The sequence below is a fragment of the Bicyclus anynana genome, chromosome 18, assembly GCF_947172395.1.
Source record: "Bicyclus anynana chromosome 18, ilBicAnyn1.1, whole genome shotgun sequence".
Lineage (NCBI taxonomy): Eukaryota > Metazoa > Arthropoda > Insecta > Lepidoptera > Nymphalidae > Bicyclus > Bicyclus anynana.
In genome coordinates, this window is record NC_069100.1 from 14,096,809 (window position 1) to 14,121,615 (window position 24,807).

At 38.3% G+C, this 24,807-nt stretch overlaps 1 protein-coding gene across 2 annotated transcripts; it reads left to right on the plus strand.

Moving 5' to 3' along the window:
* Nucleotides 1–230: 230 nt before the first annotated feature.
* On the plus strand, nucleotides 231–24,786 carry LOC112056779 (aspartate--tRNA ligase, cytoplasmic). Of its 2 annotated transcripts, none has more exons than XM_052886881.1 (13): nucleotides 231–391; nucleotides 1,741–1,853; nucleotides 3,056–3,215; nucleotides 5,012–5,141; nucleotides 6,021–6,195; nucleotides 7,357–7,501; nucleotides 13,576–13,727; nucleotides 15,843–16,009; nucleotides 17,997–18,112; nucleotides 19,989–20,143; nucleotides 22,337–22,448; nucleotides 23,991–24,050; nucleotides 24,621–24,786. In XM_052886881.1, exons 2-13 carry the CDS (start codon nucleotides 1,743–1,745, stop codon nucleotides 24,722–24,724), a joined length of 1,587 nt encoding a protein of 528 aa, XP_052742841.1. In that variant the 5' UTR covers nucleotides 231–391; nucleotides 1,741–1,742; the 3' UTR covers nucleotides 24,725–24,786. The 2 variants fall into 2 exon arrangements, with proteins under 2 accessions (XP_052742841.1, XP_052742842.1); XM_052886882.1 differs by having other exon boundaries at nucleotides 234–358.
* Nucleotides 24,787–24,807: the final 21 nt, after the last annotated feature.

Genomic DNA, 24,807 nt, shown 5'->3' on the forward strand with positions numbered 1-24,807 from the left:
CCTCCGTTTTGGAAGTCGGTTAAAAACAACTGGGATTTACCTGTTTGTAAAAGAGTGAGTGAGAGTAAAACTCTTGTACAAACAGATAAATATTTTAATTAAAAACCGGTACTCTAAAGGTCTGGTATCCCCATCCCATCGTCAATATTGGGAAGACAACATTATTGACATTACTGATGTCAGTAATGTCAAAATGATAATAATGTCAAGCAAGTCAAGTGTCAACTGACAACGTCATTTCATCAGTGATAACAAAAAGGAAATGTGCTATCGCCTACTTTCTTAAAATATAACCTTTTATTATTATATTTTATAAGTTATTAAATACTAGAGATTCTTACTTTCGAACCCCTTACAGGTCTGTTTAAATTTATAGGTAACTAGAAAACCGGTGAGTTTCATACAAACATGTCTGATGAAATATTGTGATAACATTGTCACTTGCAAGTTGTTGTGAAACTATTTTTAACTAAACCGGGAAGTGCCGGTGGTTATTGCGCTAATTTTCTCTGAAAATGTAGGTTAACGTTAAGCTTAATTGGTGAATTTCTGGGTAGTCTAGTACATGGGTCGTGAATGGAGGCAGCAGCTATATTTCACAGCTGTTGCCTCATAAGGATCGTTCAAGGCAAAAAAAATTATGTATACAGTTAGGGTTGTCAACATTATTTCAGTTAAATATAGTATTGTTCAGATTTATCTGTAAAAATATACTAAGCCCAATGATAATTTTATACTATAGATTGGTTACGTCCCTACAAAATCACCACAAAAAGTGATCTGAATAGTAAGTTACAACGCTGAGCGCACATGCACAATTTTTTCTTTAATTACATTATAATTATATATTTATGTATATATAGTTTTTACACTTCCTGACACACAACTTGACATTGTAGACAATATTTAGGTAATATCTGTTTAAATAATGTTTGTTGTTAAAACACAACTAACATTAAGTTGTGTATAAATTTTTGAGTGCCTCATTTTTCATGCACTAGGAACACATCTAACAGTATTTAATATCATTGCTTGCCTCTTATGGGAAGTTTGATGCAATAAAATTGGTTTATTCAGTATACATTACTATCATTTCTTGATTAATTCAGGCAGGAATTGCTAAGTGCCTAATAGTAGACTTTACCTTACATTCTCTTGAGACTAGTAAGCTTAGCATCTATGACATATCTTATGAAGAAAAAAGTATTATTTTGAAAAGAAGGAAGTATTGATTGAAAGTATTTGGTGGTGAAAAATCAAAATTGTTTGACACACTAAGTTGAAATTTGGTTAGAAGGTAGTTATAATACTAATATAATAAAGTTACTAAGTTAATAGTTAGTAGGCTAATAAAGTCAATCCACATTGGACCAGCGTGGTGGACTAACCCCTCATTCTGCCAGGAGACTCGATCTCAGCAGTGAGCGGAATATGGGTTGAAAATGAGGCATCAGCTAAGAATGGATTTAGAGATAGGGCAGGATTAAGGAGGTTAAGGGCAGACAAAGTCACGCCCTAGTATTATCAAGTAAGTCTGACTTATCTTTTCACAGTTAAACTGCTGAACCAATTTTGATTTATTATTTCAAAGAGATGTATTGGACATAGGCGCACAATTTAAGATACTTTTTATCATGAAAATTCCATCATTCATGGATTTGCAATAACAAATATTCACACAAATGGATTTGCAGGTGTCCATTAGTTGTTAATAAATCCTGTTTGTGTTTAATGTTACAGTCATGGTAATATCAGAGAGTCAGCCCCCAGTGGAAGGGGATGCAACAAGCAAGAAAGCAGCCAAAAAAGCAGCAAAAGCTGCAGAAAAGCAACAAAAAAAGGCTGAGCACAAGGTAAAACAGTCATTTTTTTAACAGCCTTCAGGGCCAGCCCTGTAGCCAAGTGGCATGTCGATTCTCTTTCTACAATCGCAAACATTTTGAAAACTTGGAAAAATGTATGGGAATGACCAGTGACGTGCATAGGGTTGTCGATCAGGGTATGTACTAGTAAGAAAAATAACTGAACTGGGAAAATCAGCAGTGAATAAGCATTAAGAAAAACATCTCTTAGGGTATGCTGTATGACAGGTCGCCCCTGGGAATGACAGGTGACCTTACCTTATCAACCGACAGATGTCCACTGCTGGACATAGGCCTCTAGCATGGACCTCCAAGCACAACGATCTCGAGCCGCCAGCATCCAGCGGCTCCCTGCAACCCGCTTGATATCCTCAGTCCACCTAGTGGGGGGTCGCCAAACACTGCGCTTTCCGGTGCGGGGTCGCCATTCCAGCACCTTGGGACCCCAACGTCCATCGGCTCTTCGAACTATGTGGCCCGCCCATTGCCACTTCAGTTTCGCGACTCGCTGAGCTATGTCAGTGATTTTGGTTTGTCTGCGGATCTCCTCATTCCTGATTCGATCACGCAGAGAAACTCCAAGCATAGCTTGCTCCATCGCCCGCTGAGTGACTTTGAGCCTATTGACAGGTGACCTGTCAATAGCAAATGTCATTCCCATCCCCTTTGAACTAGTCAGTCTGAACAGACTGTGTTAGGAGAGTAGAACAATAGTGGTGGTGGAGGTGGTGGAGGTGGAATAAATACCACCTCTCGATGATGAGTCCAGCTCTATAATAAAGCCATATTCAAGGAGTACTGTTTACTTGCAAACAAATTAGAAATGAGGGTAGAAAACGCATGTTATTTCATTACTTTTTTATTTTAAATTATGTATTGTTGTTTTATAAAATATTATTCAAAATTTATTAACTATATCTAATTGTTTTAAGCTTGATAATCAAATTTATTTTCATTACTTTACGTACAAGTTAATTATAATTATTATTAGGTGTTAAATGACTAGCAATTTATACCCTCATTTTTAAGTTGTTTGTTGGTAATATTCCTCGAGTATGGCTTTAGTATGGCCCCTTTAACGTTGAGCTATTGATATGCATATTTAACCGACTTCAAAAAAAAGAGGAGGTTTCCCAAATCTACCATATATATATATTTTTTTGAAGCAAATTGTTTATATACTCATATTTCAGGGGGCCACAACCCAGAATGAGCCAGCTGAACCAGATATCTCAGAAGGGAAGTATGGAGCCCTGAAAATGATACAGTCCAACGGAGAGAACAGAGACAGAGTGTATGTTGATGTAAAGGATCTTCATGTTGGCTTAGAGGGAAAGGATGTGTGGGTTAGAGGTAAGTTACATATAGACTACAGTTTGTGTGTTGTAGCATGGTGCGGGTGACAGTTGATTGTATGACATAAATGTTCATAATACATGCTTTGGCTTTGGCTTTAAGCAATGTGTTAAAAAACATTTACTTAGTCGAGGGTACTACAACATTGATGAGTTCCTTAATGATAAAGATGCTTGGAGGCCATTGGATCAGCTTCCACCTTCACACAGGAAGTAAAACTATAAGAAATGTAAACAGTAATTGTTATCAATTGTAAATTATAATACTGTATGACTTTTTCAAAAGAACAACTGTCGAGTTTCTTGCCGGTATCTTCTCAGCAGGACCTGCCTTCCGAACCGGTGGTAGAATCTTTACAAATAGTCAACTGACGTGTCAAAAGTGCTTGTAAACTGAGCCTACTTGAAATAAATGATTTTTGATTTTGATTTTAATACATACTCTTATTGTGAATTGTGGTAACTTTTAAGAGTGAAACAAACTGTCACCTGCACCGTGCTACATCATTCTTTTAAAATAATCATAATTTACAATATTTATTCATTGTAATTAAAAAATTAGATATTAGTAGTATAATTTAGAAAATAAAAGCTGATGCAATTGCCTCGCAAGTAATTTTAAAAACTAATGCATGGTGCGGGTGACAGTTGCCTGTATGGAGTTGCTGTTCATAATCATAGCTGGGCACCGTTAATCAAATAGTTAACTTCGTTAATCGTTAGTCCGCTACAAAAAAGGTTAGCTTCGTTAAACGTTAAAGCGTTACATGTCGGAAGAATTAACGCAAGTTAACGTTAATCGTTAATCCGTTAATATGACTGGTTAATACTACTCACAACAAATTTTAGCTGAGTCAGGTCCATTTTTTTGGCACAACATATTTTCTATATATATATGTATTAGTTTTAAGTTATTATTACGATGTAAATGTATTAGTTTTAAGTTATTATGTAGTTATGTGTTGTGTTAACAAATAAATGATTTCTATTCTATTCTATTCTTAATATTGCATTTTTATATCATTGTGTGAGATCCCCATTGCAAAAATAAAGGTGAGCACTGGGGAAAAGTGCCATAATTTGTTTTTAGTTGATTTTTTCTATAATTTTAACATAAATATAGTAATTTGTTGATTTCTTTGAAAAAAAATCTTTCATAATTTCTTACTTGTCTAAACCTGTTAATCACGTCGCGCAGTAAATAGTAAGCATTGGATTAACAATTAACGGACTTCTGCACATTAACGAAAGTTAACGGGTCCGTTAACATTTTTAAAAGTTAACTTAAAAGTTAATCCGTTAATCAAAATGTTAACTTCGTTAATTAACGATTAACGGATTAACAAGTTAATGCCCAGCTATGTTCATAATACATACTGTTATTGTGAATTGTGGCAACTTTTAAGACTGAAACTGTCACCTGCACCATGCTACATCATATGAACTGTAATGCACTCCACAATTTGAAAAGCAATGCTTTTTATTGCTTGGTTGAATTTGTATCTGTTATATCAAGATAACTGTGTTTTTGGTATTGCTTAGGTATATTGTTGGTTATTTACATGATACTAAAACTGTATCTGTCTGTCTGTTTTTCTGGGCTAATCCCTGGAACGGCTGAACCAATTGAAATGGGACTTTCACTAGAGGAGGTTGTGGAGCAACATTTTAACTTCTTTTTATTTATGGTTCCTGCGTGATTTACGTAAAAAAGAATTTCACGCATACGAAGCTGCGTGCGTAAAGTATTAAAATATATTTGGAGGTAAAAAAATAATTTTCTTTTGTTTGCAGCGCGACTTCAAACATCAAGAGGCATTGGGAAGCAATGCTTCGCTGTGCTTCGACAGAACTCGAGCACTGTTCAATTATTACTGAGAGTAAACGAACAAGTTAGTAAGCAGATGGTCAAGTTTGTTGGAAAGTAAGTTACTCATGTCATTTATTTTTTTTTTTACCATAATTTGCAGTTGTAATGTTTAATATGCTAGTTGACACTTTTTAAATGGTCTTATATTGATCATTATCGTTATAGTACTTTAAAAAAATCATATTTTTTGAGATGTAATTACATGAAAATTTCAAATCTATCTATACTTATAATAAATCTGTAGAGAGGTCAATTCTGTACATGAAATATATTTCTAAAATAACTATCAGGGGGTGTTTAGTGATCGATAATGTTGCCAAAAACGCAATCAGTAAAATTTTTGTCTGTCTGTCTGTATGTTCGTTATAGAAACTAAAACTATTCAACGGATTTTAACGAAACTTGGTACAATTATTCTTCATACTCCTGGGCAGGTTATATACTTTTCATTACACGATCAATAGGAGCAGAGCAGTGAAGGGAAATGTTGGGAAAACGGGAGAAGTTACTCCATTTTTACAGAGATACCTACTACTTTAAGGGTCTAATGGCGGACGAAGCCGCGGGCGTCCGCTAGTTTTTAAATATTTTTTTGACATTACGAGCCAAAACACCTGTCTGCCATGATGGTATATATTTCAATTGTTTCATGACGTCACGTTAACAAATCATTTATAAACGGAGCGTTTGACAAAAGTATTACTTATTGCACTTCCATGAGTCCAGGTTTATAGCCTCAATAGCTCAACGGTAAGAGCGGTCGGACTCATCATCGAAGGGTGGTGGTTCGATCCTCACCCTAGTGTCGTACCCACTCCTAGCACAGTCTTTCCCGACTAGTTGGAGGGCAATGGGAATATTGGTCATATTATTAAAGATATGGCAAATATTCTTTAAAAAAAAAAAGAAAAAAAAAAAGGTCTTCATTTTCAGCATAACAAAAGAGTCGATAGTAGACATCCACGCGACGGTGGCGAAGACCGCAGCACCGGTGGAGTCCTGCACGGTGAAGCTCGTGGAGCTGATAGGGCTCCAAGTGTGGGTCGTGTCGAGCGCGAAGCCCCAGCTGCCACTGCAGATAGAGGATGCAGCCCGACCGGAGACTGACGTGAGTGAAGTACATTTTACCCCATTGTTATCGCCGTTTTGCAACGACCGACTTGCGGTACGGACGGCTTCAGTGTGCTCGTGGCGTTCGAGCACACTGATCTCTTGTTGTGTAATTCTTTATGGGTTACTTGGGATAGGCGGGGAGAGTGACTTGAGTGGAAAAGGGGAGTGTTAGTCGACTATCAAAGGATCCTTTAACCCTACACACATCGTTCACAAGTGCGTGACTCCAGTCAAGGTCATTCTCTGCCATTCTAGGGTCTAGGGAAAGTTTGCCGCGATTCACGATAATAGTACGTATTATGAACGTCATACAGGCGACTGACAATGAAAAACTTTAGTGCAAAATTAATAATAATAATATAAATTGTTATATTTAATAATTTTCACAAGCCTTTTTAAAACACCAAATTTATCTGTTTGTAGTGATTCTACTATCTACTCATTGCATTATTTTAAAATAATCATGATTTCAAATATTTATTCATTGTAATTTAATAATTAGGCTTTAGTAGAATAATTTGGAAAATGAAAGTGTGTTAATTTTTAGCTGTAATTCATATTATCTAATCATTAATAAAATCGTCAAAAGTATTGTAAATCTCAACGGCCCCATATAAATTCCCACGTTACCCCACAGTACCCCATACCTATAGAAAACTATTCCACTGCCCGCAGGCTCCAGAAGGTCTAAAAATGCGCGTAAACTAAGACACCTGGAAAACCGTGTGCTAATCCTTTTTAGTCCTGCAAAGTATTTCTCTGTTATAGTCTATGATTGAATATGCCAACTGTTTGCTAATAATTTATCAAATCACTAAGAAATTCGTCAAAGTTATTGTAAATCTCAACTACCCCATATAAATTCCCAAATTGTTCCATCATCATCATCATCATCATCAACCCATATTCGGCTCACTGCTGAGCTCGAGTTTCCTCTCAGAATGAGAGGGGATAGGCCAATAGTCCACCACGCTGGCCCAATGCGGATTGGCAGGCTTCACACACGCAGAGAATTAAGAAAATTCTCTGGTATGCAGGTTTCCTCACGATGTTTTTCCTTCACCGTTTGAGACACGTCATATTTAAATTCTTAAAATGCACACAACTGATAAGTTGGAGGTACATGACTTATAGAAAAGTATTCCATTGCCCGCAGGATCCAGAAGGTCTCAAAATTCGCGTAAACCAAGACACCCGCCTGGACAATCGTGTGCTGGACCTACGTACTCCGGCCAACCAGGCGATATTCAGGCTCGAGGCGGGCGTTTGCAAACTGTTCAGAGACATTTTGACTGACAGGGGTAAGTTGTCACCTGTATTAACTGTGATTTTAAATTCAGTACTTTTTTGTGTTCTGTCCATACAAACAATGGGCCTCATAAGAAGGCTCAGAGTCACTTAGCGAGCGATGGAACGATCTAAGAGTATCTCTGCGTGATCGAATCAGAAATTAGGAGATCCGCAGAATATTCAAAGTCACAGACATAGCTCAACGAGTTGCGAAGCTGAAGTGGGAATGAGGGGCACATAGTTCGAAGAGCCGATGGACGTTGGGGTCCCAAAGTGCTGGAATGGCGACCCCGCACTAGTATGCGCAGTGTTGGCCGACCCCGCACTAGTAAGCGCAGTGTTGGCCGACCCCCCACCAGGTGGACTGACGGTATCAAGCAAGTCGCAGGGATTCGCTGGATGCTCAGTATCGTGATGTTTGGAAGTCCCTACAAAAGGCCTATGTCCTGCAGTGGACGTCCATCAGCTAACATGATGATGACTTTTTTGTGTGAAAGTGGAACAAACATACTCGTATATTGTAATAACAATAGTTAATTACCTAAAGTACTTAATGGTAGCATAGACTGAGAAACTTTCACAGCCTCCCTGGCACAGCTGACAGTGCTGTGGTTTCAATAAAGAGGTCCTGAATTTGATTCGAAGCTCAGGTCAATTTCGGATTTCATATTTTCTAAATTGACTCAGATTTCTAATGGTAGGCATCAGTAACAATCTAAAGAAACACTTTGTACTTTGTAGAAAATACGTTTGTTTGCAAAACCGCCAAGCGAATTAGAGTTCCGGTATGATGATGGGTAGAAATCGTCAGAATATGGGTAGAATAAACCCGTACCTCTACCTCCAAGTACTCGTAACCACTTCCATCTTGGACATGTTAACGTCAGCCGTCAAATTTATCGACCTACCACCACCAATTAGACTAGCTAAATCTCTTACTGTTTACAAAAAACTAATTAAAGAACATCTCTTAGTTCTACAGAAACAATAACCAAATATTTTGCAGGACAGTTGTTTTTCTTTGTATTTTTTTTTTTGTCCTTATTGTAGTTGTTTAGTAATCTTATTTTATTTTTTATTTATTTTTTGCATATAACATTAATGTTTGTCCTTCGCTCCAATCTAATTTTTAACCGACTTCCAAAAAGGAGGAGGTTCTACGTTCGACTGTATGTACTTATGTTTTTTACTTACTATAGATATGTGGATACATAGTAGTATATTATTTTATCTATTTTAAATTTGGGGATGATGTTGCTCGCGTCCGTAGGAGTGACCACCTTTCCTAGGCCCACCCTATACGTGTCCCCTGGGTGGTGCTAAACGAGCAACAACGCCGAGTCACAGGCGGCGGTAAATAACCTGTCCATCGGCTACTACGGGCCAAGAGGGATTAAATCCCCTCTAAAAGAGTAGTTCGCCGATTATCGGTTGGCTAGCAGGAGCCAGAACGTGGTTTGTTCGAAAAATCTGAGTGTAGTGCCTTGGGAAAGTACTATTACTATTTTCCCAACCCCCTTTTTATATTATGAAAATGTCCGAATATGAGAAATGCGATTTGCCATGCGACCCGGCCAGCGCCCGGCGCTCACAGGTACCCGGGCCTGTGAGTGAGAAATTAGCTACCGAAGACTATACAGGAGCGGAGAACCAGGCTCCTTTATTAGTAAATGCTACTGGTACTACTAAGAAGCTTATACAGCAGGCTTTCCATCCAAGCCTTTTTGTCTCAAGACCTAGATCTTCATCCCTAGGGAATATCACCACAACAAATAAGTCCACAAATGCGCCACACCTGGTGACGCCAGAGAAAAATAGCTCATGTGGTGAAACACATGACAACCAATTGCCACCCTCTTGGCAAAGGTTACCGACAACAAGGAACCCAAAACGAAAAAAAGTTAATAGTCCACCAACCATAATAACCGAAGATGGAAAAATCAATACGTCCAACAGTTTTAGTGGACTGCCTATAGACTTGACTGATGAACCAATGATAGAACATCCAAAAAAGGTTATCAAACCTCCACCTATAGTTCTCTATGGAATAGATGATGTATCCAAACTAACAGAATTGCTGAACAGTACTATACCGAGTGATAGCTACACCTACAAAGTAATTAATAGAAACCAACTTAGGATTGCTACACAAAGTACTGAGGTGTACAAAAACATTATTGAACTGATGCGTAAAAATGGACTCATAGGCCATACATTCACTCAAAAGCAGAATAAATGCTATAGAATAGTGGTTAAAAATCTACACCACACAACACCAGTGGAAGCAATTAAAGAAGCAATGGAGAAATCTGGTAACACAGTCAGAGGTGAAGTAATATGTGCGAGATCCAGAAAAAATAAGATGCCATTGAACATGTTTTTCGTGAACCTAGAACCTGCTCCTAACAACATCAAGGTAAAAGACATTGAATTCATATACAACACAAGAGTCAAGATTGAGGATCCAAAGAAAACATATGACATCCCACAATGTACTAGATGTCAACAATATGGGCACACAAAAAATAATTGTATGCGTCCGTTTCGATGTGTTAAATGTGCACAAGGGCATCGAACCACAGACTGTCCTAAAAAAGACAGAAACTCTCCAGCTACTTGCACCCTATGTCTCGGAAATCACCCTGCAAATTATAAAGGTTGTCAGGTATACAAAGAAATACGAGCAAGAAAAATTATGGGAGTCAAAAAAGTAGACTCGAACCACAATCAAAATAAGAAAACAAGTACACACACTCAAAAGCCTCAAATGCCTTTTAACCTTGATGACTTTCCTCCACTGAATATCAGAAGTTCACTTTCTAAACAAGGTCCATCTAGTAAGAAAGAAAACACACAACAACAACAATCCCACATACCAGATCCTGAAAAAATTGGTTATTGGGATAAATCGAAACAGAGCACCCAAGCTCAGCCAACTAACTTGTTAGAACAAGTAATCTTAAAACAATCAGAGAAGATTGATATCCTCATCCAACAACTAGGTACCTTAATGGGACTCCTAACGACATTAATAGCCCAATGTAACCAGAGAAATCCTTAAAGATTGCTACATGGAATATAAATGGTCTATCACCAAACAAACATGAAGTAGAAATCTTTATCAACTTAAATAAAATAGACATTCTCTTACTGACTGAAACACATATGACTGATGAAAGAACAGTTAAATTAAAGGGATACAATATATATTTCACTAACCATCCAGATGGAACATCACATGCTGGAGCTGCAGTAGTAATTAGAGAAAATATAAAACAACATGTTCTTCGTAACTTTAAACATGAATTCTTACAGGCCTCCATAGTATCTATAGACGACTGGCAAGGAACCCTAAATGTTGCAGCCGTGTATTGTCCTCCCAAACATAAGATTTCTGAAGAAATGTATGTTGAGTTCTTTCAAACACTTGGTAGTAAATATATTGCAGGTGGTGACTGGAACGCCAAGAATACCTTATGGGGCTCAAGACTGGTCACTACTAGAGGACGAGAACTAAGAAAGGCAGTTGAAAGAAACCACCTCAATGTACTGTCAGGTGGCGAACCAACTCACTGGCCAAGTGATCGTACTAAAACTCCAGATCTTATTGACTTCTTTATCACTAAGGGAATGTCTGGTTTATACACAAAAATCAAAACCTGTCTAGATGGATCTTCTGATCACACTCCAGTCATATGTACCTTGAGCACTACAGTTATCCTGAAGGAACCACGCGAGACCCTTTATAATAAGAAAACAGACTGGGAAGCCTTCCGAGACTACATAGACGACAAGGTTAACTTACGAATTTCATTAAAAACAGCAAAAGAGATCGATGACGCAGTTTTATACGCTACTAACCTAATACAAGAGGCGGCGTGGTTGTCTACTCCATACCTAGAATCTACACCTCAGAGCCTGTATTACCCTGCAGAAATCCGGCAAAAAATAGCTGACAAGAGGAGCCTTAGGAGACGATGGCACGCAAGCAGGAGCAGTCATGATAAGCGGTTACTCAACAAGGCGAAAAAAGAAATTAAAGTTATGATGGATGAAAATGAAAATATGACCCTACAAGATCAACTACAGACACTTTCTCCTTATAAATCAGAAGACTACTCTCTTTATAAAATGACCAAACCTCTCAAAAAGTCAACAGATTATGTGCCACCCCTTAAAAAATCTGATGGTAACTGGGCTAGAACCCCTACAGAAAAAGCCGAGCTATTTGCTCAATTCCTGCAGGAGGTATTTAAACCAAACGATCCCGATCCTTCAGAAACAGAAGATGAAATCAACAAAGTTACTGAGAGTGACCAGCAGTTATCGATTCCAATGAGACCAGTTAACCCAAAAGAAATTCTTAAAGAAATAAACCAGCTAAAACTAAAGAAAGCACCCGGCTATGACCTCATCACAGCTGAAGTCTTAAAACAGTTGCCAAAAAAAGGAGTCATACTACTAACAGTATTGTTCAATGCAATATTGAGAACACAACATTTCCCGTCACTCTGGAAAGTCTCCATAATAAATATGATAGCCAAGCCAGGAAAGTCTCCTACAAATGTGTCTTCATACAGACCAATAAGTCTTCTCCCAGTACTATCAAAACTGTTTGAGAAACTATTCCTTAAACGATTAGAACCTGTCTTAGAAGACCAAAAAGTATTACCAGATCACCAGTTTGGCTTCCGGGCCCATCATGGAACAACAGAGCAGATTCACAGAGTGGCACACACTATTCGTCAGACACTAGAACGAAAAGAATACTGTTCAGCTGCTTTTCTAGACATCCAACAGGCTTTTGATCGTGTCTGGCATAAAGGCCTTAATTATAAAGTAAAACAGTGCATGCCAAACACAGCATATATGCTCATAAAATCATATCTCTCCGAACGCATATTCCAAGTCAAATGTAATGACCAATTTTCTAATTTCTACAAAATCGAAGCTGGAGTACCACAGGGGTCGGTGCTGGGCCCCGTCCTATATACTATCTATACAGCTGACATGCCTTTGTCCCAAAATGTGATAACAGCGACTTATGCAGATGATACTGCTCTGCTCTCACGCAATGTAGATCCCAACATAGCTTCTCTAAATCTACAAGAACACCTAAATAAAACTTGTTCCTGGCTCAAAAAATGGAGAATCAAAGCTAGTGCAACTAAATCAAGCCACATAACATTTACGTTAAGAAGGGGAGATTGTCCTGCTGTGAAACTAGACGAGATTACCTTACCCCACCAAACAACCGTAAAATATTTAGGTGTACATCTGGATAGAAGATTGACTTGGAGAGATCACATTAAGGCGAAACGAGATCAGGCCAATATGAAATTTCGAGAACTGTATTGGTTGATTGGGAGAAAATCCACATTAAGCCTGGAAAACAAGCTGCTGATATATAAATGTGTTATAAAACCAGTATGGACTTACGGTATTCAACTCTGGGGCTCTGCTAGCCACTCAAACATTGAAATACTTCAGCGCTTCCAAAACAATGTATTGAATGTAATATGCAATGCACCATGGTTCGTCAAGACTGCAGAAACGCACAGCCATCTTAACATTTCACCTGTTAAGGAGGAAATAGACAGGTCACTAGAGGCCTACAAACAGAGGCTTGAGCGCCATAAAAACAACCTGGCTGTCAAATTGTTAGACGTCAGGGACTGCAAATTCCGCCTGAAACGAACACGACTGGCCAACATAGTATAGTAGTATACTCATTCCTGGAGGGACGCTACATCAGTGGATGTGCAGAGCCCGAAACGACATACTAAAAAGTCATTTGATCGGATTATGGTCTAGAGACTGATCTCCGATAGACCAACAAACAAGAGAAAAAAAAAAAAAAAAAAAAAAAAAAAAAAAAATTTTAAATTTGGAATCAATAAACGACGCAACGCTCTCCCGATCAGTCCGTGAGCTCACCCTGGGGTCATGCCTGAAAATCAGCACTACAGTTAGCGTCTTAGCTGTAGCATAGAGCTGAGGCAGCGCCACTGGTATGCGCGGTCTTTGACGCCTCGGTGGTGAGGCCGTCAAAGAGGTTTTCCTTAAATATAGTAATGTTCACCAGGTTTCGTCGAGATCCACACGCCGAAGATAATCTCGGCGGCGTCGGAGGGCGGCGCCAACGTGTTCACGGTGTCGTACTTCAAGTCGTCCGCCTACCTCGCCCAGAGCCCGCAGCTCTACAAGCAGATGGCCATTGCCGCTGACTTCGATAAGGTATATCCCCTTTTTTGAAAAAACTTAATCATTAGGCCTTTAGGCCGGGCCGATAAAACTTAAGGAAGTTCTACTGGCTCTAGAATTTAAATGAAGCTATTCAAATTATCCCAGGTTGAGCATTTTTACAGAGCGTTATATCACTGCCGAGCTCAGACCAATTATTGTATAGGACCTGCCCCGCTAGACATTACTTTTCTGTCAAAGTATACGATCAACGATCCAATGCGATTATAAAAACTGTCTCTATAGTACCTATGTTAACTAGTTGTAATCGTGTTCGTCGGTTAAAGAGCTCCGTAAAAATACCTTTTTGTGTAATTTAATTGTGTAAAAAACGGGCAAAAACTACTAGTTTAGTATAAGATATATACCAAATCCTAAGCTCGTTTTCCTCAGAAAATGACAGACAATTTTGTTCGTGACTATGAGTGCGATACAGGTCCTTCTGTAATTGGTCTGAGCTGCCGAGTATCAGTAAACCCACTGGATCAGAACAATATGAACGAGTTTCCGCCTGTGTTCTGCTCGAACCGCCTGTGTAACATATAACCAAGTAGACATATAACTTGGGTATTATCGCAGTAACTTTAATTACGCTTCATCATCATCATCATCATCATAATATCAGCCGATGGACGTCCACTGCAGGACATAGGCCTTTTGTAAGGACTTCCAAACATCACGATTCTGAGCCACCTGCATCCAGTGGTGCGGGTTCGCCGTTCCAGCACTTTGGGCAACGTCCATCGGCTCTTCGAACTATGTGCCCCGCCCATTGCCACTTCAGCTTCGCAACTCGTTGAGCTATGTCGGTGACTTTGGTTCTTCTGCGGATCTCCTCATTTCTGATTCGACACCGGCGCGAGTAATCTAGCACTGCGCTGACCAACCTGCATGCCCAGCGTGGTCAGTATCGGGCAAAACTTTATATGGACAGAATAATTACGCTTGTCCCGTACCAAAACGTTAAAAAATATGTTGAACATCTTTCCCGTAAAATTAGATGTACCAAATGTTTTCTTTTTACTCTATTTAGCCTTCCATTAAGATACAACACAACAATTTTGTCAAACAGGACCAAATTCTAGTTAGGAGCTTGACTGTCCGATTTTCTTATTGTTGAGTCTGGTGTAATGCAATCGCCTTTGTCCAGTGTCAGTTTTCAGTTTTTAATCTTTCGGTCCTGTGTTGGGAACCCGGCCTTAAAGTTTCTTACATCATCATCATCATTATCAACCCATATTCGGCTCACTGCTGAGCTCGAGTCTCCTCTCAGAATGAGAGGGGTTAGGCCAATAGTCCGCCACGCAGGCCCAAAGCGGATTGGCGGACTTCACACACGCAGAGAATTATGAAAATTCTCTGGTATGCAGGTTTCCTCACGATGTTTTTCCTTCACCGTTTGAGCCACATGATATTTAATTTCTTAAAATGCACACAACTGAAAAAGTTGGAGGTGCATGCCCCCGACCGGATTCGAACCCACATAATCCGGAATCGGAGGCAGAGGTCATATCCACTTGGCTATCACAGCTTGTTTCTTACATAGTCCGATGTAATTGCTTTGCTGTACAAGCGCAAGTCAGCGTAGATGTGGCCTATGGTGTTACTTGCTTGTCCATACACTTCAAATCAGAACTCAGAATGGCGTTCTAGACCTTGAGGATGAATACGTTTATTATTTCAGATAAATCAAAACTAAACATATCTATTTTACATGGACAATCCGCTACTACCAGCTAGTTCTATATTAGAACGAGTATCCAAAGCTGCTCTAATAGGATCTTACCAAATTTGGCTAGGCAGGGAGAACAACACGAGCAGAGAACGGGGAGTGTTGATCGATCGTCAAGGAATTCCTTAACCCTACATCCTATAGTCACAAGTCCTGGACTTTGCTTGGTGTTTTTCTCTCTACCACGCGATAAACCCGGCACCTGCACGGTGAATCCATGGAATGCTAAGATATTCGTCTCACACTCGGCACAGAAAATGTTATAGTTACAATATTGCTTATTGAAAATCATATTTTTAGTTGTCAATCATTATTATAAGTAATATTATATACTCATCAGGCTGCTAATTACTACTATAGCAGTTACCGTTTCCCAGGTGTTCACAGTAGGTGCGGTGTTCCGAGCCGAAGACTCCAACACCCACCGCCACCTGACGGAGTTCGTGGGCCTGGACCTGGAGATGTCGTTCAAGCACCACTACCACGAGGTGCTGGACACCATCGGCCAGACCTTCACCGACATCTTCCGCGGGCTGCAGGACCGGTGAGTTGCTCACCATGCAATATACCACGTGAAAGGGGTAATATATCACGCAAAATCTGTTATATTTCTCGCAAAGTAAACTTATATATCACGCAAAAACAGTAAAGTTGTTAAAAAGAATAATACATCACGCAGAAGGGGTAATATGTCACGTAAAAGAGGCAATATATAATTTAAAATCAGTAATATTACGAGAGAGCCGTGATAGCCCAGTGGATATGACTGCCTCCAATTCCGGAGACTGCGGGTTCGAATCCGGTCCGGGGCATGCACCTCCAACTTTTCAGTTGTGTGCATTTTAAGAAATTAAATATCACATGTCTCAAACGGTGATGGACAAACATCGTGAGGAAACCTGCATACCAGAGAATTATCTTAATTCTCTGCGTGTGTGAAGTCTGCCAATTCGCATTGGGCAAGCGTGGTGGACTATTGGCCTAAACCCTCTCATTCTGAGAGGAGACTCCAGCTCAGCAGTGAGCCGAATATGGGTTGATGATGATGAATATTACGATATACAGATGGTAATATGTCACGCAAAAGGAGTAATATACCACGCAAAAAGAGCTGTAGATCATGGATCTCCTTGTGACAGGGCTCCACTGTCTGTAAATCTTACCAGTACACCCAAGCCATAATACTATGTGATTTAATTATCCTGTTACAGTTTACCCCATTTTTTGATACCACTACATCAATATGGAGTTATCGTAAAGTAAACTAACTAATACCCTATATTTATTTGCTACTTGACTTATTATTTATTATTTTATGTTAAACTAAGCCTTATTTGTGAAACACTATTTTTTTCTGTTTGTAGTGATTCTACTATCTAGTGCAGGGTAGGCGAACCAATGGCACGCGTGCCATTGATGGCACGCGACACAATATTTTGGGCACGTCGCCGATCATAAAACATGTGTAAAGTAGGTATTTGACATAAATAATTTGTCATCTAACCTGCAGCAACAGAAGTCACACTAATTTTACAATAATTTAATTTATGCGTGTAATAAAAACATTCCAAAATGTACCTCTTTTGTTTACTTTATTTCATAAAGAGTTTTGATAGTATTTATTATTGTTATTCTCCAAATAATCAGAAAGTCAAAATTATTTGATGGCACGCCAATGACCCTATTAAACATTTTTTAGAAAAAATGGCACGTTGATGCATAAAGGTTCGCCTACCCTGATCTAGTGTGTAATCATCACATTATATTATTTCAGTTTTACTTCATTATAATAATTTATAAATTATTATTTAGTTATTTAAAATGTCATGTAGATTTAGAAAATGGAAGTATTGCAGAGTCGTTTCGTCGTCACCTTGGTAATATGTAGAGAACGAACGTCGCTTGGCAACTTCGTTCGTAACACTCGCGATGCCCCGCGCGCACGACTTCATACCCGCACGAACTTGCCAATCTAGCTATAAGCGCACCCCTGTTTAGCTCAGACTAATTACATAGGCACTAGTATCGCATTCAAATTCACGAACAAAATTGTCTGTAATTTTTTTAGGAAAACGAGCTTAAATTAGTTTTATATCACGTACTAAACTAGAAGTTGTTGCCCATTTTTTACACCATTTAACAACACAAAAAGGTATTTTTATGGAGCTCTTTAACTGACGACTACAATTATGAAACGATCTATATTCCCATTTATTGGTTTAATAATCGCATTAGATCATTGATCATATACTTTGACATAAAAGTAACGTCTGTACTATGTGCGCTGGAGCACGGTGACAGTTGCCTTATGACATTCATAATACGTACTATTATCGTTTGTATACGAATCGCGACAAACTTTCAAGAGTGAAACAAACTGTCATCCGCACCATGCGGACACAACCTGTATGCATGCACAAACTGTAGCGAGGCTGGTCTGTAATTAGTCTGAGCTATTTATATAAAAAAAAGTTTCTTAATTGAATGTGTCCTGCTCCCTTTCTCTTATATCTATCTCTCTCTATCACCAGGTACGCATCAGAGATAGCAACAGTGGGGCAGCAGTTCCGAGTGGAGCCCTTCAAGTTCCTCGACCCCCCACTCCGGCTGGAGTTCCCGCAGGCCATCAGCATGCTGAGGGAAGCCGGTGAGTGTGACCTTGTACCTCTCAGGCTGAGGGCAATGGAGAATATTCACTATTTTCAAATGTTAGCTTTCTGTGTTCTCTGTTGAAAATAAAAATACTCGTGAAAGAGTTATTTCGATATGTTAATTGGTAAAGACATAAGCGTTTAATGTTCGTGACGTCATCGTACAACATTTGCACGGCCCATTATGCCTAGTTCGGACTACTTTAGTATTTTAGTCGAGTACGAACAATTTTTGAATTAACCGCCCAAAAATCGTTCGTACTCGACTATATAATACTAAAGTAGTCCGAACTAGACCTTAGTTCGTCAATAGGCATAGCTGGGCACCGTTAATCAAATAGTTAACTTCGTTGATCGTTAATCCGCTACAAAAAATGTTAACTTCGTTAAACGTTAAAGCGTTACATTCCGGAAGAATTAACGCAAGTTAACGTTAATCGTTAATCCGTTAATATGACTGGTTAATATTGCATTTTTATATCATTGTGTGAGATCCCCATTGGAAAAATAATGAATGGATGAGCACTGGGGAAAAGTGGATGAGCACTGGGGAAAAGTGCCATAATTTGCTTTTAGTTGATTTTATCTATAATTTTAACATGAATATAGTAATTTGTTGATTTCTTTGAAAAAAACATCTTTCATCATTTCTTACTTGTTTAAACCTGTTAATCGCGACGCGCGGTAAATAGTAGGCATTGGAATAACGATTAACGGACTTCTGCATATTAACGGAAGTTAACCGGTCCGTTAACATTTTTGAAAGTTAACTTAAAAGTTAATCCGTTAATCAAAATGTTAACTACGTTAATTAACGATTAACGGATTAACGAGTTAATGCCCAGCTATGTCAATAGGTACGCAATACGATGACGTCACGTACAATATCGCGTTCGCGACCGTTAGCGGGAGTCGATATTTATGCGAACATTGAATGCATGTAAAATCATAACTATTTAGTATTTTTAAATAATACAAAAACTAGTGTATCTATATTCTATATATATAAAAGCTCTAATGTAACGAAGTTTTAAGTGATTTTGCGTACCTAGTCTTCACCCGATTTTGAGGGGACTAATAAGATTCAACTAAGTATTTAACGATAGGGTTATTCTGATTTAAAATATCATATTATTTATATTAAAACGCAATTTCGATGAATATTTTTATTATCTATTGTCACGTAAACATAATTTGAATCCAAATAAAAAGATAGATATTCAAAGACTTTTGATTATATTATATGTGTTTACTATATCCCGCTGTAGACGAAAGAATCCCGCTTTTTTCAATTAAAAAATTCCTAAAGAAGAAGCCAGACAGAAGTCGGGACTTCTGGCTGGTTTGGACCTCTGAAACCTCATCTTCAAAGCCATATTTGATGTGCACTGGTCATCTTAATTAGTTCAGGTCTGGCTAGTGGGAGGTTTCGGTCGTGGCTAGTTTGTCTATCGGTAACGTACCGTAGTAATTTCCGGTAGAAACCGTACCGGTTCGTCTAGAAACCGAAAGGGGTTGGGCTTTCCATTCCTCTCCTAACAAGTTAAATCTTCCATCTTAGATTGCATCATCACTTACCAGCAGGTGAGATTTTAGTCAAAGGCTAACTTGTAAAGAATGTAAGAATTCAAAAAAAAACAGTTTTCAGTTTTCAAAAAAAGAGGAGTTTCTCAATTCGACGCGTATGATTTTTTTTTTATGTTTGTTACTTATAACTTCGTTATTTATGAACCAATTTTAAAAATTCTTATTTAGTTTGAAAGAGTAATTTTCCAGATTTCAATTTTGTGAAAATCAAATGCTAAATGACACACTAAAAACAGAAAAATAAAATGATTTTTTTTGTTATCACCATCTGTCCAATGTCCGCAGGAGTGAGTGTGGGGGAGGAGGACGACCTGTCGACGCCGGACGAGAAGCTGCTGGGGCGGCTAGTGCGCGCCAAGTACGACACAGACTTCTACATCCTGGACAAATACCCGCTGGCCGTGCGACCCTTCTACACCATGCCCGACCCCAACAACCCGGTGAGTTTCAGCTCACTAATGAGCACGAGTCTCCTATGAGGATGAGAGGGGTAAGGCCAATAGTCCCTGGTGGACTGACTGGCTCAATTAATTTCTTAAATGCACATCTATACTAATATAGCTGAAGAGTTTGTTTGTTTGTTTGAACGTGCTAATCTCAGGAACTACTGTTCCGATTTGAAAAATTATTTCAGTGTTAGATAGCTTATTTATCGAGGAAGGCAATGGGCTATAATATTATCCCCGTATTCAAATACCTAGTAGCCCTACAAATACGAAATTCAAAAACGAATACGTTCTCTTGTCATATCATTCAAGAAAAATGGCGTCATACGTTTTTAAAAATTTAAAAACAGTCACAGTGTTGGTTATTATTGATTATATTAATTTACGTCATTTCATATAAAATACGTCATTTACGTCAATTACGTCATTTCATATAAAAATGGGGATAGGGATGATGGCAGTTTTTTAAATTGTATATAAATTAAGAGTATGCTAATAGTAAAGCAATTTTGTAAAAGTAACAGGGTATCTGCGATCATTACTTTCGGAGCTACAGGGATTTAAAGGATCAGATTTGCGACGCTATTTTTCATCTAATTACATTAAAATGTTTTTAATAGATTTTGAAATTTTATAAACTCATTTATTTTGCAAATATCCAGACAATCTTTGCTTTTTATGTATAAATTAGTTAACATTGATCTTATTTACCTGAATGTATCATAAAAATCAATATATTCAAACCTAGTCATCATCCCCATTGAAAGTTTTCTCTTAACTTTTTGCATATACTGTTAAATTATAAGAAGCGACACTTGTATGTGGCGCAACTGAAAATTTTTACTCCTACCTACGTCTTGTTTTTATGTTTTGCAGGTTTTCATGTATGTATGTATGTGTGTATGTATGTATGTGTGTATGTATGTATGTATTTATGTATGTATGTATGTATGTATGTATATATGTATTTCTTTGTATATATGTATGATGTAGTTAAGTATAGTCTATGTATTATTATTATGTATTATTGCTTAATATTTATGTATTTAAATTACTTAACTTTTCTTATTTTTGTGTGCGTATACCCGAATCGGTGCTTACTTTTTTTTTTTTCTCTTCCACAGTGGTTGTCTGGAAGAGATCGCTCTTTAGCGATAAGACCGCCATTTGTACATTAGTTTCTAAGTGTTATTATAAGTTATTGTTTATTTTTGTTTTTAATGTACAATAAAGTATATTTCTTCTTCTTCTTCTTCTTCTTCTACCCGCTAACATTGTTCAATGTGATTATTTGTTTTAATATTATTTATGTTTCAAGATGAATTTATGTAGATTGTAAAACTTGGGCACGAGGAATAATAACTCACTGTAATACAGTTTTATACTAGTTCAGGAGTTGTTGTAAATTGTACCTAGGCTTCACACATCTTTATATTGCAATAAAAAAAATGTATTTATTTCCTATTTAGCTACCGTACTGTTAAAAATAATTTGTATATGTAACTAGCGGACGCCCGCGACCGCGTGAAACTCGATGTAAACTTTCAACTACCCTTACCCTACCCCTACCCTACCCTACCCCGTTTTCTAATTATTATTAATATGAACTTTATAAAATAACCATAAAGCTCAAATAGACTACGTTTTAGTTAGAAAACATTTGTATGGGAAAAAGAAAAGGGCTATTTTTATGATTTTTCCGGCAACTATTCGAATTTTTCTCGCCGTAAAAACCATCCTAGAACTTCAACGAACATTTTAAAAAAAGAATTGGCCAAATTAGTCCAGGCGTTGTTGAGTTATGCGCTTACCAACACATTTTGCGATTCATTTTTATATTATAGATTTGTACATGTAAACATTCATCTGTATTAATATTAGTAAAGATTTAGCTTAAGGTCGTCATCAACCCATATTCGGCTCACTGCTGAGCTCGAGTCTCCTCTCAGAATGAGAGGGGTTAGGCCAATAGTCCACCACGCTGGCCCAATGCGGATTGGCAGACTTCACACACGCAGAGAATTAAGATAATTCTCTGGTATGCAGGTTTCCTCACGATGTTTTCCTTCACCGATTGAGACACGTGATATTTAATTTCTTAAAATGCACACAACTAGCTTAAGGTACACATTATTAACTGTAACACTTTTGTATAATAATAAATAAATAAATAAATAAATATTTCAGAAAGCGTCCAACTCATACGACATGTTCATGCGCGGCGAGGAGATCCTGAGCGGCGCGCAGCGCATCCACGACCCGGACTTCCTCACGCAGAGGGCGAAGCACCATCAGATCGGTGAGCGACGGGGTCGTTGACATCGTGTACAGGCTCAGACTAATTAGATAAAGACCTGCCTCGCAAAACATTATTTTTCTGTCAAAGTATATGATCAACGATCTTATGCGATTATAAACACTGTCTCTAAAGAATCGATGTTTCATAGTTTACAATCGTGTCCGTTGGTTAAAAACCTCCGTAAAAATACCTCTTTGTGTAGTTATATGGTGTGAAAACGAACAAGAACTGCTAGTTTAGTATAAGATATGTATGAAATCTAAGCTCGTTTTCCTTAGATAATGGCAGAAAATTTTGTTCGTGAATTTGGGTGCGATACTAGTCCTTATGTATTTATTCAGAGTGTACAGGCGTCCCATGTCTTTTTGGTGTTTACTCCTTAAGATTTTTTTTCATATATAGCTCCGGTATGAAAAAAAAAATATGGGCAGTAAAAATCGATAAAAATACGAATCTTTGAAAACACCGGCTGCACGCACGAAAAAGTGCTATTCCACTATTTGCTACAGTAGATGTGTCATCGTGAACTTTGCCTTTGAGTTGGTTTTCCTGTCATTTTTTTTTTGTTATATTGATCTCATGCGATCAATCGATAGACTAAGAGCAGAGGAGTTGTAGGGAGATTTGGCGGTTAGAAGCAACTTTCCCCAGCGGGAGAAGCTCCAATTTCCTGTCTATATTAAACTAGCTGATGCCGCGCGGTTTCACCCGCGTGGTTCCAGTTCCCGTGGGAATACCGAGATAATATATAGCCTATAGCCTTCCTCAACAAATGGACTATCTAACAGTAAAAGAATTTTTCAAATCGGACCAGTAGTTCCTGAGATTAGCACGTTCAATCAAACAAACAAACAAACTCTTCAGCTTTATAATATTAGTATAGATTAGTTATTTGTATCTTCGAATGTAGCGACTCATACAGTAGCGTAGTGTGATTTCGAGGGGCTCTGTATCAAATGAAGGGTAAAGGTTTCACGCTTATGGGGCCCATGTAGTCCGGGGACCCCGTAAGTGTGAAAATCATTGATATGGCTGATACGGCGGTAGCTACGCTCCTGCTCATATAATAATGATCGAACTTCACTAAGTTAGTTTGATAAATTGTATTTTTGGCCCTAAATAGCACGGTTATTGCGTATTGACTACCATAACAAGTAATAACTTCGATCGTTCTGCTGCTAAGATTTGTCGGAGTTGTTATGGTTTATATCTGAATACACGAAACAGTTTATGAAAATGTTTGTGATAGTTTAGTACTCAGACCAATTATAGAAGGACCTGTGTCGCACTTGTAGTCACGAACAAAATTGTCTGTCATTTTCTAAAGAAAACGAGCTTAGATTTGGTATATATTTTGTACTAAACTAGAAGTTTTTGCCCGTTTTTTACACAAAAAGGTATTTTTACGGAGCTCTTTAACCGACGAACGCGATTACAACTATTTAACATCGATACTATAGAGACAGTTTTTATAATCGCATTAGATCGTTGATCATAAACTTTGACAGAATTTGTATTTAGTATTTTGCGATTTCTTTTCAGACATAAGCAAGATCGCTGCCTACATTGAATCCTTCAGACTGGGTTGTCCTCCGCACGCAGGTATGTAAATTAATATTTTGTGAAGTAACGTCGATATTGACTATCTTTTGATTGACATTGGCACGCTAATCACTCGTCTATTTTTTTAATTTATTATAAAGAGCCGTGATTGCCCAGTGGATATGACCTCTGCCTCCGATTCCGGAGGCTGTGGGCTCGAATCCGGTCCGGGGCATGCTTCTCCAACTTTTCAGTTGTGTGCATTTTAAGAAATTTAATATCACGTGTCTCAATCGGTGAAGGAAAACATCGTGAGGAAACCTGCATACCAGAGAATTATCTTAATTCGCTGCGTGTGTGAAGTCTGCCAATCCGCATTGGGCCAGCATGGTGGACTATTGGCCTAACCCCTCTCATTCTGAGAGGAGACTCGAGCTCAGCAGTGAGCCGAATATGGGTTGATGACGACATTTATATAATAAGAATGTCACATTAAATTTAGGTTTAGGTAAAAATCCGTGGTTCCCGCGGGATTTGTTAGAAACTGAATTCCACGCGGACAAAGTCGCGGGCGTCCGCTAGTGTCATAAAAAGGAATATATTCAGACCTACTCATCATGCACATTGCAGGAGGCGGTATCGGCATGGAGCGCGTGGTGATGCTGTACCTGGGGCTGGACAACATCAGGAAGACGTCCATGTTCCCGCGGGACCCCAAGCGGGTCACGCCCTAACCGCACCAGTGCTGTGTTTTATACTGTACCAAATGTTTATAATAAAGTGTATTTAAACCTTTGAGTTTATTTAGCATTTCAAA

Excerpts from the sequence above, each read along its gene's own strand:
- LOC112056779 (XM_052886881.1), top strand. The coding sequence starts at position 1,743 with ATGGTAATATCAGAGAGTCAGCCCCCAGTGGAAGGGGATGCAACAAGC. Across the intron at positions 22,449-23,990 it reads GGCGAAGCACCATCAGATCG|ACATAAGCAAGATCGCTGCC; the intron begins GTGAGCGACGGG and ends ATTTCTTTTCAG. Across the intron at positions 24,051-24,620 it reads GGGTTGTCCTCCGCACGCAG|GAGGCGGTATCGGCATGGAG; the intron begins GTATGTAAATTA and ends TGCACATTGCAG.